The sequence below is a fragment of the Alligator sinensis genome, unplaced genomic scaffold, assembly GCF_000455745.1.
Source record: "Alligator sinensis unplaced genomic scaffold, ASM45574v1 scaffold118_1, whole genome shotgun sequence".
In the NCBI taxonomy this organism is placed as follows: domain Eukaryota; kingdom Metazoa; phylum Chordata; order Crocodylia; family Alligatoridae; genus Alligator; species Alligator sinensis.
In genome coordinates, this window is record NW_005841850.1 from 4636247 (window position 1) to 4652619 (window position 16373).

Below are 16373 nucleotides of genomic sequence, written 5' to 3' on the forward strand. Positions count from 1 at the left end.
ATGCTTTTAGTCAAATGCAACCAATTGTGGACTGATAGAAAGGAGTAACATTTCCACTGTATTGTCCCATGTACACGAATATAATTTGTTCCTGGCGTCATAAACTATAAAAGCTAGTTGCATGCCCTTTAGCCAGGCTGTCCTCAGACTAGGAACCTCTGACTGACCTTTCAGTTTTGATTCAGACAATTGAATTGTTGCTGTGTGTGAGAAATTTAGCAAAGGGTTAGAATCTATGGATTAAAATAGGAATTGGCTATTATGCTTCAGTGGAGAAACCTGCTCAGCTATTGTACCCTCTGTAAGAGGTGCTAAGATGGAGACCATAGCAGAAAGGCTGGGATTTAAGTAGATATCACTTGCAAATAGGAGACAAGACTTTGTAGTGTGAAAATGTTAACTTTCAAAAGGGGGAAAAAAAGCCTAGATTAAATGTGAAATGTTAAGGAAGTTTAATTGCTTTTCATTTCTTAAGCTGTCTATCCTGGCAATTATGAGCAGTCTTTCAATACTGAATTGCCATATAAGCAAGAAACAATTTTTTTTTCCGTGGGGAATATACCAGTGGTTTGAAGATTAATTTAGGATTTAAATTTGTGAGTATTGGAACATGTGGAAGACCAGGATTTCTGTTGGCTGTGTTTAGAAGCATGCATGAACATGGAACTGCTATAGCTATACACAGGAGTGAGATCTGTAGATGGAAGTCTTTTGGCTAAAAAGCTATGCAAGCTCCTTTACACTGCTTATTCCTGTTACAACTGCAGATTAGAGAGAGCTCAAGGAGCAGAGCTCAGACATTTTCACTGGAATGATCGCCTCAATTCCAGTTGTAGCATGAGGAACCAGCTTGACTTGGATCCCCAGCCAGTGTTTAAAAGATGACTTGTTTCTGAAACTCATTTCTGAAATTCAAATTGGGTACGCTGACTTTGAAGTTGTGGGTAAATATAAACCCTTGTTGTCATGTGGAATTATAGTTGATACACAATTTTTGATGGTATTTAACTTTGTACTGGAATAAATGATCTTGTGTATTAAAAGGAAAAAAACCTGCAAACTTGTCCACGCTGATTCATGTTTCTGCAGCTGAGTGAATGTAGCAAACAGCTGAAGTGGCTAGGCATTTGTGTTGTAAGCAGGGTTCATAAACTTGTACACCTAGACCACGTCTACACAAGCGTAGACTTTTGGTTCCCTGGGGGACAAGTAGTTGGGAACGCTGCCACTACTTGTCCCCTGGATATTCAGGGGTCAAAAAAAATTCACAGAGAGAAAAAAAAAAAGCAGTGCCGAGAACATTTGAATATGTGGTATGTGGCACCACATACCGCATGGCCGCGCTCGTCTGGACGCGGCCCTAGTGATCCACAAAGTCTTAAGTGTACATGCTCTTGACTTCCTTGAAAAGCTATAGTTGAGAGAGCAGAAAGATGTCTGGACTAGTCCCTTCTTCAGACAGAAACATTTCTAATGTGTGTGATTAAGTAATATTGTTCTATTTTACATTCTAAAAATGACCTAATCAAGTCTTAGTACTCCTTTGCAAATCTTTCTTTAGAAGGAACCACATCTGTTGCATTATAGTCTGAAATTTTAAATCATAAATAAATCTTAAGATGAAACAGCTGCCATTCTGAAGGTGACGAGTAATTTTGTGCTGTTGCTATTTGCTGAAAAAAGTGATTTCACTGAAATGTCTGGAAAATAATCAGTTTTGAGTCTCGTGTTTATTTTCAAGAAACAGCATTCTTGTTTAGATTCTGTTTGTTGTCTGAGCTACATTCAACACATCCCCCTACGTATACTGAATGGTCTGTAACGTAGTAAGGAAAAGCTGATCATCTCTATGATGCCAGTTTTTTTTTTTTTTTTCTGGTGGTAGCCTCCTATGCCTGGCTGCAGTGCAATTCAAGTCATGATGTCAAATGTTAAATCATGGCCAAGTCAGTAACAGTGTTTCTTAACTTAGTTTTCCAGACAGAAAGTATTACTGATACATAAAGACTAAAATGTTGCAGAAGCTGCTGACTGGGGCTGGTACTTGCCAGGGAAAGCTTTTAATTCGCTTCTAGCAAGTGGAGATTTCAGATTGGCTCCCTTCCTTCAATTTGAGACTTGTGAATATTGCAAATTAATGGCATTTAATAGTAGCTTTAAAAATACAGCACAATGAAATGAAACTTCATTTAAAAATTCCATTTTGTCCTTTTGTTTAGCTATTTCAGTAGGTAAAATGCATTATTATTTGAGACTTATTTGAAGGTAAAGTAAACAATCTGGAACACCTTTTAGCTTTAGTGGCAATTTTAATGGGTTTAGTTTAGGCTAGAATGAGCCTCTAATGAATGCAGCATGCTTTCTTTGTAATCCTCTTACAAGGTTAGCTCTTGTTGGCCAAATAAGACAAATATAGACAAACCTTGATACCTGGGAAAGAAATGTAGGTAAGTGTTGTAAGTGTAAGCACATCTGCACGCACACTTACATGTCTTATTCTTGCATTATCTACATTTAAAATTTACTTCCAGTCTGTACTGAATGGGCAGGAATTACACATGCTGTGAGGGAAGGGGGGGATACGAGGGAATCTTTTAATATGTAAATACATTTAGTGATTATCTTGTACATAATAGGTGACCTTCTTGTTTTCTATTACTCAAGTCATTTGTAATCTTTCAGAGAAGTAAAAAATGAGTATTTGCTTACTGAACTATGTCAGTTTACCTATAGTTGATAATATTGCCCACTCTCTTGGTGGTAGAAAAGGGTAATGTAGGGATATTTTGTAATTAAGTGTCATTCTGCAAAACAAATTTGAAGCTTGTTTACATGAGAATTGCAATGGTTTAATCTCTGGTGAGAAATTCATACTATAGGCAGTCCTCGACTTACAATGTTTTGAGTTACAACGTTTCGCACTGACAGTGTTTATAAATTGACACCTTGTTTCAACCTTGACATCAGTTTCGACTTTACAACTCTCATTTGCTGGCATGGCGTCACATTGGATCAAGTTTGCTACATTGCTCATCTCCCAGGAGAACATCTGTCCAAACTTCCTTGGAGACTTTCTTTAAGAAACTAGACCAGACTCCAGAAAAATGTGTAGCCAAGACTTCTGAGAAGACTCCAGCCAAGCACCCTTCAAAAAGTCCAACTGAGAGCCTTTCAAAAAGTCCAGCAACGTCACCTCAAAGAAGTCCTTCAAAGTCAATATGATTGCTATTTACAATATAAATACATTAATGCAGCTATATTAGTCATCTAAAATTGATTGAGTACAAAATTCTGGGGTATTTTTGGTGAAAATACGGTATCGGGCCTTGGTTCAGGAACCAATCCCCCATTTATAACACTTTTTCTTATGAGAAAAATCGGTTCTGAGTTGCAACGTTTCGACTTAAGATGCGGTTTTCAGGAACCAATTATGTCGTAAGTCCAAGGACTGCCTGTACTGCAGAAGTGTGTGGACACACTTCCTTAGTTAGGTTTATCTTAAATTTGTTCTCAGAAATCTTATTTACCCAACCCAGAATACCTCTATTAAATCACTATTCCAGTATGACCTTAGCTTTGATTTCCACCCCCACCACTCCCCTATTTAATAAAGCTGCTGTATATATACTGTGTGAGACCTTTTTTTCATAATTTGCCTGTTTTAATATGGGCTTAACTGCAGTCTTCTTGCTAGAATTCAAGACCATATTCAAAGTATATTTGTTTTACTATTCATACTTTGGCCCAAGAGCTTTGCATGCCAAATTAGTACCCAGAATGTGCTTTGGAGAACGTTAGAGTTACTGCGCTAATACTGAAGAACAGGGTCTCCCTTACTAGTTACACTGTGAACACATCTACATGCATTCTTTCTTGGTTTTTCATTACTATTTAGAATTGTGGCTAGGAATGTTTTATGATTGAATTTCTTCTTCTTTGTTTAGAAATCGAGCAATAGCAGATTATCTTCGTTCTAATGGCTATGAAGAAGCATATTCAGTTTTTAAAAAGGAAGCCGAATTAGATGTGGTAAGTTTACAGCAAATGATTCTGTCTTTATAGAATGTTCTTACAAAAACAAAAAAACCCACAAAAAAACCAAGCTTAGTTTGCATTATTTTCTGAGCTTTCTGTTAAAACTGTGCCTAATGAGCTTTTATATTGTGGAAATATGAAATCATCAATTTACGCATAAACTTAATGTGACCTGTATATGTGATGCAGCAAATATTCTGTCCAGTTTTGATGGTCTTGACTCAATTTGAAAACTTCTTTAAACTTACCTTTCCTTTATCTTTTTCCACCTTACGTGGATATACTGTTAGTTTATCAGTCTACCTCAGAATGACAATTGTGTATATTCTTTTTTTTTCCTCCTTGTTTTGATATAGGGCTCCAGTTCCTACAGGGCTCTGGGTCCCTTTTAATGTAAGAAAGGGCACTGTAGAGATAAAAACATGGCATTTTTCTTTACTATCAAGAGAATATATTTTATTTTTGAAGCATAGAATATTCTAAAATATTCCTTCTGTATTCCAGTCTTGTTTAATTGTGAGAAGCATGTTATATTAGTATAGCTACTTTCTTGGAAAATGAATGTTCCCTTGTGATTGTAATGTGATTCTTATCGCACTCTACTTGCTCTTCAGATGAATGAGAATCTTAGTCTTAAGGATCCAGTTGAAGGAAGGAGTTTGTTTGACTTCTAAATCTTTAGCTTTCTGATTTTAATATTCTAGAGGTAGACTGTTAAAACTACAGGGGACTTAAGATTGTGTTTCACCCAGGCTGGGGTGGTTAAAAGTTTCTTGCCCATGCCAAATTTCATATGGAGGTATAAGCCAGAGCTGAAATCTTTTGGAATGTCGGAGATAAACGGATCAAGTTGTTTGTCCTTTCATAAGGGAAAAAAAAAGAGTTTTTTTTTTTAACACTTCCAATGAAGTTGTTTGCTTCACTTCAAAACTGAAAATGCTCAGTTGTATTTTAATGTGCTTAATTATGCTATTCTTGTTGGCTTGTTTGGTTTTTTTTTAATGCAACTCCTTTTAATAGGGTTCTTTCCCTTTCTTCCAAAGGTTCATGACTTCTTTAACTGGGAATTTGTATTAAGCTAGAATTTGGAGGAACCTTATGGAGTTCAGAGCATTTATCTAACCAACTGATATTCTGCGGATTTTGCTTTTGAAGTCCTAGGGCTTTTATACACGTGCTCGGAGGAGGAGGAGGCACTTTAATTAGAGCTACTCTGAGAGCTTTAGTTAAAGCGCTTTAGTTAAAGAGTTGAATGAGCTTTAGTTAAAGTACCCCTGCTGCCATTTTTCAGCTCGGGGACGATGATACGCAAGATGCTGGAGTCTGCTGGAGCACGGTAATTACCATGCTCCTGCAGACTCTATTTAATTGAGTCTGCTCTGATGTGCTGTAATCGCAGGATGTCGGAACAGCCTCGCTACTAAGGTGCCAACTAAGGGTGTGTATAGGCACCCTTAGTTGGCACCTTTTCAAGAGTAATGTGCCCATGCTTTTATAAAGCTCCACTTGTGCTCTAGACATGCTTTCAGTTGAGTTCTGACACATGCATACAAATCGTAATCCATTTTTCTATTTAAAAGCTGGCGTTCTGTTTTGTTGTGCTATTGGGATATGTTGTAAATTTAATATTGACATTTATTTTAAACGGATCAAGTTCACTGGTCTTTCCCTTTTTCAGTTCATTTTTTGAAAATGCACATTGCTGTAATCTGACAACAGAAATGTTTGACTTGCTGTGCTCTCGTATTACTGCAGATAGTACTGCTTTAATGCAGAATTTAACTTACTGTTATAAGAACAAGGAACTATCCCTTCTGGCTTCAAATGGCCTCAACACAAATTCCACTGTATATATCTGCAGAACCTGATAAAATAGTGCCAGGGGAGGCTCTGCCTTTTTGTGTTTATGTTCACGGAACATGGAAGCCTAATTATGGGTCAACATGTTTTTTGTTCGTCATGCTGATGCACCAGGAAATGTACATAGTATGATTGGAATTGGATCAATATAGCTACTTTGGGACCTGAAGCTGCTAGAGCTCAGTTGGTAACAGCCTGAAGAAAGGCCAGGTTAAATAGTAGTTCATATACGTTCCTCAAATTCTGTTAAACACTTTACATTTTTGACAAGCAAGCCAGTTTACTGCCTCTGAGGAATAATGGGTTGAACTTGTTGCCCGTAGGGCTGTGCGAAGCTTCGGTCCCTGATTTGATTTGGTGGAGATTCGGCCCAGTTTGGTGTCCGAATCTCTGAATCAGAGGACCCTTTAATCTCCTAATCGAATTGGAACCCTCCAAATTCAGATTCAGAAAGATTTGGCGATTCAGACATTGACGCAGCTTTAAATGTTTTTTCTACATACCTCTAGGTAACGGGCGGCTTGTGAATGCTGGGGCACATGAAGTGTCCCACAGAAACGCGGCTCCCCAGCATGCTTGGCAGCAGACCTGGAAGTGGACCAGAAGCACTTCCAGTCCACTTCTGGGTCCTCCAGGGAGTGCGCTGGTTCTCTTTCCCCCCCCCGCGCGGCGCTTCCCTGGCTCAGCGACTGGTGCCTCCTGGGTTGGGGGGGGTGGAGGGGGCACCTTGGGTCCCTCTGCGGCTGATCGCTGAGCAGGAGGATACGGGGGGGGGGGTCCCCCTAGCATACTCCCCGGCAGACCCAGAAGTGGACCGGAAGTACTGCCAAGCATGTGGGGGGAGGGACGGGGGCCACACTCCTGTGGGACATTCCATCCACCCCAGCATTGCAGCATCCACGAGCTGTGCCTGGTACCTCGAGGTATGTAGAAAAAACATTTAAAGCTGTGTCTATGTCCGAAATGCTGATTCTCTGAATTGGCATCGAATCGGGGACAGTGATCTGAATCAACTAATCGAATTACTGTCCCTGATTCAGCCTGAATCTGAATCGAATAGGTCCCGTTTTGCATACCCCTAATTGCCTGTGTACTTACCCATTGATTTGGGTTTGCAACAGAGATGAACTTGCTATGGTGTATTTTGTTTTATTTTTGCTTATTGGCACTTAATAGCAATTGCTTCCTTAAATGTATGAGTTTTACTGATCAGTTGCTACAGAAACAGATTTTTTCCTTTAAAATTTTTTCCAGATTTTAGTTTTTGTATGATTACTTGACTAAACCTTTGAATTTTATACGTGTCATTTTGAAGTGTAGAAATCCGTACTCTTTCCAATTTCCTAGGCATGTCTCTTCTTTCCCATTTCCTAGGCATGTCTCTTGTGGGTAGGGAATCTGTATTGAAATCAATGCTCTGTTTATATACATAAGACTAGTTGGAAGCTAATTGGAGTCAACAGTGGGCAGGCGATGCCTTTTTTACGAGCTTTCTGCATATTGATGTTCTTTACACGGACTATGCTTAGTGACTCTGAAAATTATCCTTCAAGGTGACCAAACAGTGTAAACTAGTATTTTCTTATTCATTAATTTCTTCTATTTTCCAAAATACTTAAGTTGAGGGTATCAAATTTCATTTCCCTAAATTGTACTTGGTATCTAATAAATCGCTACAAATAACTAGTTGGAATTCTATACTTTATTATAATTAAGAACTATAATAACATTCCGTTATCAAACTTATCCATCAACCTAATTAAGTCTTTTTCTTCCCAAAGGTTAGAAACGAGACCTAAATATGGTAGGCAATCTGGTTACTAGTCTTAAGGGAGAGATAAGAAGATCAAATTTGTGTTAATTTTATATGGCTTTCTCCAAGTTGCAGGACTGCCTTGGCTTCAGGCACAGAGAGATCTTGATTTCTAGATCAAAAAGCATCTTATTACAACTCCCTCCTAATAAAAATATTATCTGTGAGGAAGATGGATCACTCTCAGCAGGATCACTTCCTCACCAGTGCTATGTAAACTCTTTACTCCTTCCCCAATATGTAGGCCAGCAAGTACACAGTGTGACTGTTACAGGTATCAGTCCAGATATCCTACAGCAGGGAACTATTTCTAAACCTGAGGCAAACTCTGGACAGAAGAGATTTTGACATTAGTAGTCGATCTCAAAACGCAAGACTTTTGAGGTGTTACTGATTAAAGGTCTCACTGAAGAAATTGAGTTCTCTATCTTTGCTGGTTACTGAATAATTCAAATGTCCACTCCACATCCAACCATTTTGAATATTTTGTCCCTTTAGAAGGAGGCTACGTGCCTAAATTTCTGGGTTGTACTACTTCAGAAGTACGTCTGTACAGTTTAAGGATAGATGTCTCCCCACTTCCTTTGTCCTGTTCAGAATTTTTCCCCAATTTACTTCTGACAGCACGTACAGGTACTCCTCACTTAATGTGCATCCTGGTTAAAGTTGTTTCGTTATTACATTGCTGATTTAATAACATACTTGTTTAAAGTCGCGCAATGTTGGGTTATAACGTTGTTTGGCTGCTGCCTGCTAGTAGGTAACTACTGAGATGTAATTGGATTCGCTTAACATCTTTTCGCTTAGTCACATTTTCCATTAAGTGAGGAGAAGTTGTATTGCTGTTGCCTATCTTTCCTTCTTCAGGTTGACATTCGCTCTTCTTGTGTTGGCAGTCAGTATTTGTCTTAAGTACTCTGCCTGCTTTGTTTAAACTGGCTTGCTTAGGCCACCTCTCTTGTAGCCACAACAAAAATCTGAGATATGGTAATTGGTTAAAGCAAGAAAGCTAATCCCTAATCCCAATTTAGTGACAGGTTCATTTCCTAGCTGTTCAGCACTATTCTGTTTCTGTGATTCAAATCTGTTTCTGGTCTGTCCGTTCAGTCTTGGGATACTTCAGTTGTTGACAGTATGTTAGGATTATGACTAATGTAACGGGTGAGAACGCACACTGGTCCAGATGCAGATTATGAAACTGTGAAGTGACCCGTGGAGTTCCAAGGGCTTGAGCGTCGTCCTGTATTTCGTAACATTGTCAATAAGATGGGAGTCTCCAGGAATCATCTATTTAGGGTATGCTTTTGCAACCACCCTCAAAGTGAATCAAATCCCTCACTACAGCTGGCAGGTGGTAGAGTTGGGATTTGTTGTTTTTCATCCTAGCTATAGCTCAAGAAAGATTCACAACAGCTAGTTGAAATATAGCTCCATAAGACCATTTTTTCTACTATCCTACAACTGCCGGATGAGAATTGAATGCTGAAGCACTGCTTATCTTGTGTGGCCAAAAGGAGGAGACAAGGAATATTTGTTGTGCCAAAGAAGCTAGATTTCTCAGTAGTCATTGCTATTGAGGATCAACGTTCCTTTTTGCATTTGGAGGCATGATTTGAGATGGGGAAACTTGCTTCCAAGATTTCTTCTGTAAAGATCTAAAATTGTCTGTCAAAAGCTAGAATACTACAGAAGTGCATCTCCCTTTGCTCTCCCCATGTGTGTGGAAAATGCAAAGAAGGGTAACTCGGTGAATTCTCACCAAGGAACAGCCTGGGATGGGGATGAGACATGGGGGGAAAAGGCAGAAATACTGCTTGAGCAGGGTTCCCAACATCTGTTAGGAGCACAGCTACTCCTTGAGTTGTCTCCTGGAAACCTCAGTTAAGATGGCGAGGAGGCTTAGTGGGAAGGAGAAAAATTGCAAGGTATACTTTTGAACTGTTCAGAGCAGACTCTGGGAAGAGGCTTTTATAAGGCATTAAGAGGCATTTTAGAGAAGCCAGGAAACAATGTGGGTAACTTATCAATTTGCTTGTGTAGATCTTGGTGATTCATGTATTGTCACATTGCATCTGACACAGGCCTCCATAGTATTTCTAGTACTTAAAAAAAAAAAAAAAAAAAAGTTCACTTCTAATTTTTTGGATGGTAGGTCATGGAATCTCTTATGGTTAGTTTTGACTAGCAGGTGACTTCATAAAGCACAGAGGGTGGCTTGGCATCCAGTGGCTTCTTGTTGCTAATTTACATGAATAGTTTAATTTGATAGATTAATTCATCTTCTTGTAACTTTATATGAAGAGGAGCTGTACTTTAAACATTTTAGACTTCTGAGGACTTCAGTATAACTGTCTCTTGAATTCATTTTCAGAACGAAGAGCTAGATAAGAAGTACGCTGGACTTCTGGAGAAAAAATGGACATCAGTTATAAGATTACAAAAGAAGGTAAGTGGACACTTGATATTTATTACGTATTAAGTTGCAGTACTATTTTAGTGTCCAGTGGACTAAAATATTGGATAAGTGGTAGTGTCTCATCAAAGGTATAATTAGGCTTATTTAAATGTCCTCCCAGTGTTACTTCTGAAGCACAAAGCAGGGAAATTAGCAGTGTTTAACATGCAGAATGTTTAGCCTTTGAAGGGTACACTTACTATCCTTTTCATCTTCTTTAACCCCCTGTCGAAAAAAACCAAACCAAAAAACCCCCCAACAACAACAAAACTAAACTCATGTGGCTTATATTGAGGCCTGTCTCATCTTCTAGATAGCTAATATGACTTGTAGAGTTGCTGGGAAGGAAAATGTACTCAAAAGTGTTTTGCAAATGCAAAATCTGAATAGATCTTTTTAAGAGATGTGGGGAGAAGGCAGGAGCTATCCTGCTAGTTGTCTTTAACAGCTTGCTTGCAAATAAGGGCAAGTCTTGATGCATTAAAGCAAGTGGTTCTAATGCAGACGCAGTAGAACACTGTGTAACGAGGCACCTGCAAGCTTAAAGTATATTACTAGCTCAAAGTTATGAAGTGTTAACAGCAAAGCATACCTGTTCTTACTAGTAAAATATTCTAGGGTTGTGTGCAGACTCAATGATATGTAAAGCGTGGGTTGTTATAGTCAGTGGCTCTTGGGCTATGAGAATATTTGTCTAGTAGTACCGTTACCTCTGTCAATAGTTTGTCAAACTTCACAGTTGGCAACTTGCAGAGTTACTTCCTCTCAGTTTGAATTAACGAGTCTCTGAATGGTATAGGTAAATAAATGGCTTTGGTTGGCAGTTCCCTTCTCACCATTTCACTTCTAGGGAAGAAAATTATTTTGTTGCAGCTGAACAAAATTCATTTTATAACTGGATCAGGAATGATCAGAGCTACTGGAAATCAATCATTTTGTTCTCAAATTTTCAGCAAGGAAAAATTTTGTATCAATTCCAAAACTATTCATTATTAAGTTTGCCTGTGAACAGTGCAAATGATTTGCAGCTTGGTGTAAAAGTTTGCAGAAACAAGTGGTCTTTTTAAACCCCATAAACGTCAGGTTATGGAATTGGAATCCAAACTAAATGAAGCAAAGGAAGAATTCACATCAGGTGGACCTCTTGGTCAGAAACGAGACCCTAAAGAATGGATCCCTCGTCCTCCAGAGAAGTATGCATTGAGTGGACATAGGAGTCCTGTCACTCGAGTAATTTTCCATCCAGTTTTCAGTGTTATGGTCTCTGCTTCAGAGGATGCCACAATAAAGGTAAGTGCTTGCTCTAGAAAGTTATATTCAAATAGATCTGAGGTGAGGATGTGTGCCTCTGTTCTGGTGGATGAAAACTAATGAAAGATTTTTAAGTAGTGTGGTGTGGGATAGAGAGGTACATGGTTGAATCACCGGTAATAGCAATAGGGTACTGAATGAGACTTTTTCATATCTTTCCTAAGAGTGGTTACTTTGAAGACTGAGGTTAAATAAACCACACTCTTTAAGGATAATTCCTTCTTTCAAAGACTGATATATGAAATAAATATAATAATACAAGGTGATTTTTTTTTTTTTATATTTTTTTTAGCCATGTTTTCAACTAAGGTTGTTCTTGCAGCGTTTGTGGGGAAATGGACCATTGTATATAGAAACATACTATACTTTCAAATCTTGAATATACAACTGAGAACTTGATAGAGCTTATTGCAGATGTTCAGACCACTATGCAGCATTGCTGTGGTATGCAAGCATTTTGCCCATTTGCTTGCATCCTAATAATAAATCTTTAAAGTGGCTTTTTATAGAATGAGTAGGCACATACACTTCCACTTGGCTGTGTTCTGTGAGGGCCTTTTTCTTGAATTTTTATTCCATAATTATGCATGTAACTTGCTCATGAATGAATGAGGGCTATCCTGGCATTTGCACTGCTTTGGATTGGAAAGACTCCTCCTGCCCTAAGTAGTTTGGATAACAAGTAGTAAAGGAAGAAAGAAAAACTTAAGTGATTCAGATGTTGGGCAATATACTGTGGGTAAACCAATAAACAGCAGTGTGAGGCCGGTCTACAACAAGCTTTTAATATGTTAAAATTCACTTCCATTATAAATCAATTCACAGAAGCGATGACTAGATGTTCTTTTTCTTCGAAAAGACAATATCAAATAAAACTGTGTATTGGCATTCTTGGATGCCTTTTGTTAATGCTGTTAATGGAAAGTGTAATTAGCTTTGTGTATTAGAACTTGCTTTTCTATCAGGAAAAAATTTCCTCGTGGAGCTGTTCTGGAATTCAAGTTTATGTAGCACTTCCTGATCTCCTCCCCCCTCACCAAACAACATTACAAGTAGTGCAGAAGATTACTGTGAATGGAAAAATACATTTGGACATTTCAGTATTATAAAGCAAAATTTCAGATTTGATCTTAACTTCTGAATTGTGATGGGGCCTGTAGCATTAAGGAAATTAACATCTGTATCAGCATTTCTTTCTTTTTTCTTTTTAATTTCAAAGTGAGCCAGGCTTTTGTTCATGGTTAGATGCTGGTAGAACGCTGATCTAATTAAGAGGTGAAAATTTAGTATTCACACTTCTTCCTCAAGGTTATTTAACCACAAATGGATATTTAATACTTTTACTGCCTCTGGCTAACGAAATATACTGCTTATTGGGGTTTTAATTTTTTGGAAGTGACCACAGATTATTTTTGTCCCTAACTTTACACATCTTGCATATTATAGAAATCAGTACTTTTTTGCTAGGTAGAAAACTGACCAGCTGGCTCATAAGCAGCAATAGGTAACTGAAAGCACAGCCGTGTTTGGGAAAGAGGAAGTTGTAAGGGAAGAATGCCATTTATTACTACAGGCTGGAGGCCAAGTCTTAAAATGGCCATTGGCAAGGATCTAAGGAAGTGGGTGGAAAAGCAGATTCCTGAAAAGGAACCTGCCATGTGCATAGACTGCTGTCTTTAACTGCTATCCAATGTTACATTTAAAAGAAAAATAAAAGTACTCGGAGACTGTTCAGGATAACACAGAACTTTTTTCCTATTCCTATATCTTGTGTTGGTTGTTAATGGTAATTTTATTTTAAAACTTGGGTGGTTCACCTATGTAAATAGAATTCATTTTTAAAAATAACTAAATGATATGAAACATGCCACTCTTTTTTTTTTTTCTTCCAACTGAGAGGCTTTACTATGATGGTTTCTTTGTCTCTTGCTCCATTAATTATTGAATAAGGTGCCAGACTGGCCTGCAGAGTGCAAATGTAAGGCTGGAGAATGTGAAGAGTAATAAGCTGATGCTAACAGATTTTCTGTTCACTTGTTAGGTGTGGGATTACGAGACAGGCGATTTTGAACGAACCCTTAAGGGACACACAGACTCTGTGCAGGATATTTCCTTTGACCACAGTGGCAAACTATTGGCCTCTTGTTCTGCTGATATGACCATTAAGCTATGGGATTTCCAGGGCTTTGAGTGCATCAGAACCATGCATGGTAAGGTATAAGGAAGACTGATTTAGTGATTTATAAGATGAAGATAGATCAATTAATTTTTTTGGTATAGAAAACTGCTGATTATGAAAAGAGATACAAAACAAGAACACTGTCCTAAAGGTACAGAAGTGATATCTTACCATTTTGGGTGCCTTATATAGATGTGTATGGTGGGGTTTTTTCCCTCATTACTAACTGTAATAGCATCTCTGATCTGAAATGTATGATGGTGCTGGAAACTGTTTATTCCATATGGGTGGTTAGATGAAATGGCAGATGGATAGCTTTAGTACTGGCTGTTTCCAGAGCTCAGTAGGAATTGGGGTCATACCCTAAAAGAATATGGTACAAAAACATTTGAAGCTGGTACTTTTTGGACAAACAAGGAAGGGGTTGGCTTCTTTGCTTGATGTGCTGAAACTACCTTGCTCAGGAGTTTTTCCTCAATATTCTGTGTTGAATAAACTCATTAACTGTTTTAGATGTATAAATTATGTATGTAAAATGTTCACTTGTACAGTGGTGGATGAGCAGCCTCCCAGTCAGGATTCCAGAGATCCCATGGCATAATTTTTAAGTTTGAGATTAAAAGGCCATGTAGTGCTGATGACAGTTGGAAAGGCCATCTTTACATTAGCAAGCTAAGAACAAATCTTTTTGGCTTACAGCATTTTTAATCCTCTCTTACAGTGATTTAAAAAAATATGAATGCTGCTGCTTCATCTCTGCTTTGGCTTTTTTGATATCATTCATTGCCTTAATGAGGAGTAGGGAATTAATCATCGTCCTTTAAATTTGGGGGAGACCTAAAGAACGGGGAAGGAGGAAACGGTTGCTAACTGTCCAGAATTTGAAGGGGAGTGTCTACAGTTCTATAAAAACCCACTGAGCACTGCAACAGAGAAGAGGGATTGTGTCTACCTGCAGTAGGTCAGAGAGAGGACTTGTTTTTGGGGCATTGCTTCTCTTCTTTCCTTGCTGTGTGCCACTGACCTCTGTGGCCGCAGTATTTCAGTACCTCTCTATGGAACAGCCTCCACGTGGAACGTGCTTGTGTATGGTAGAGAGTTATAACATGACAATAGATTAATGACTTTGCAATTACATTTTGTTGAGCAGCCATTTTAATGATGAAATATGGAAAATGTGAGAAACTAAGTGCCTGTCAAAAACATCAGAATACTAATGAGCACCAGCATGGTTGAATTTTAGTGGGAGTTCAAATTTTGCAAAATGTACATTTGTTTTTAAATCTTGTATTAATGAGTGGGCAGAACTTGAGTCTGTCTTTTGTGAGGACACCTTTCATTCATAAAGAGCTGGTACACCATACTCGTGTCAGTACAAAGCTGCTGAAATTAATGCATTTTAAAAAAAAACCTTTAGCTGGAGTGGTATACAAATAACAAATGATTGGTCCTAAGCTTTAGAAATACTGTTTTCTTGCCCCTACCTCTTAACTCGAAATCAGTGCTACTTTTATAGAGCTGGGTGCAAAAGTACTTCTGTATAAATGACTATGTAATATGGTTAAAGACTTTTTTCTTCGTAACTATATTGCTGGAAATTCTAGTATTTTCATTTGTTAAAGCTTTTTCTGTGCAAATCTTTGAAACCCTGGCTACCTGGAAAAGGACTTGCTTTCCCAAAATGTTCATTTATCACCAGCATCCTTGTGATGGATTGTGGTGACCCATTTTGCAGATGGGATAAATGCAGTTTGACTTCTCAGCTTTATGTATCAAGTTAGACAGCCTGTGTGTGGGCAGGGGTTGGAGCTGTGTTTTTCTGACTCAACCTTGTTTGTCTTTCTTTAGCCCGCTAGTCGATAGGGGGTAGACCTCTTTGATTTGCATGCTATTAGTTATGCACTCTCAGTTGCATTATACTGTTCAAATCCTGCAGGAGCCTTGCTGGTGGATGAGGTGTCTAATCATTTAATATTCATTCACAAACTTCATTTTGTCGTATTGGCTGCAACCTTGCCCAGTTGATGAAGATTGCTTTAATTCTAAATTCTCATCAATGTGTTATTGGCATATATGGCATATTAGATTTCATTTGTAAATAGCATACCCAAGATGGTTTTAAACAAAGCCATTAAACTATATTCCTGTAAAACTGTTAATTACTAAGGGGAATGAGCTGAATATTTATTATTTTAGTACTCTAGCACTAATGCGGATACGCATACAAGCAAAATGCTTTATAGCGGTATAATATAGCTAGTACAAGTAAAATCCTGTATGCTTGTGCATTACGTTTTTTCTTGTAAGATCTTTAGTTGGACTGATGCTAAGTGTGCTTTCCTGAGAGAACTGAGTGTTGGGTTCTTTCTGCCTTATGACATAATGGGTGAAGGCACCACTTTAATAAAAGCTTAATTTGTTTTTAGGTCATGATCATAATGTTTCTTCAGTAGCCATCATGCCCAATGGAGATCATATAGTCTCTGCCTCGAGGGATAAAACTATCAAAATGTGGGAGGTTCAAACAGGGTAAGTGTAGTTCTGTTTAAACCTCCGCACCAAAAGGACGTGAACCATAACTCTTATGTTGTAAAAAATATATTGTATACAGGTTGAATGCCATCTGAACTTTATCTTGCATGCCTTCCCAACTGTCTGCTAAATCGCATTTTCTTATGCGATTGGGCCCTGATGTTCCTGTAGTCACCCGTGATCCTTCC

At 38.3% G+C, this 16373-nt stretch overlaps 1 protein-coding gene across 3 annotated transcripts in view; it reads left to right on the forward strand.

Annotated features, from left to right (window-relative positions):
- Positions 1 to 16373, forward strand: part of PAFAH1B1 (platelet activating factor acetylhydrolase 1b regulatory subunit 1) — a 34175-nt gene that overhangs the window by 6161 nt on the left and 11641 nt on the right. For 2 of the 3 annotated variants that reach the window (XM_025210735.1, XM_006016107.3), the window contains exons 2-6: positions 3945 to 4029; positions 10080 to 10154; positions 11247 to 11453; positions 13516 to 13684; positions 16080 to 16182. In XM_025210735.1, the coding sequence (XP_025066520.1) occupies positions 3945 to 4029; positions 10080 to 10154; positions 11247 to 11453; positions 13516 to 13684; positions 16080 to 16182 (639 nt within the window). The remainder of the gene's footprint in view (positions 1 to 3944; positions 4030 to 10079; positions 10155 to 11246; positions 11454 to 13515; positions 13685 to 16079; positions 16183 to 16373) is intronic. The other variant, XM_025210738.1, reaches the window with a different exon arrangement.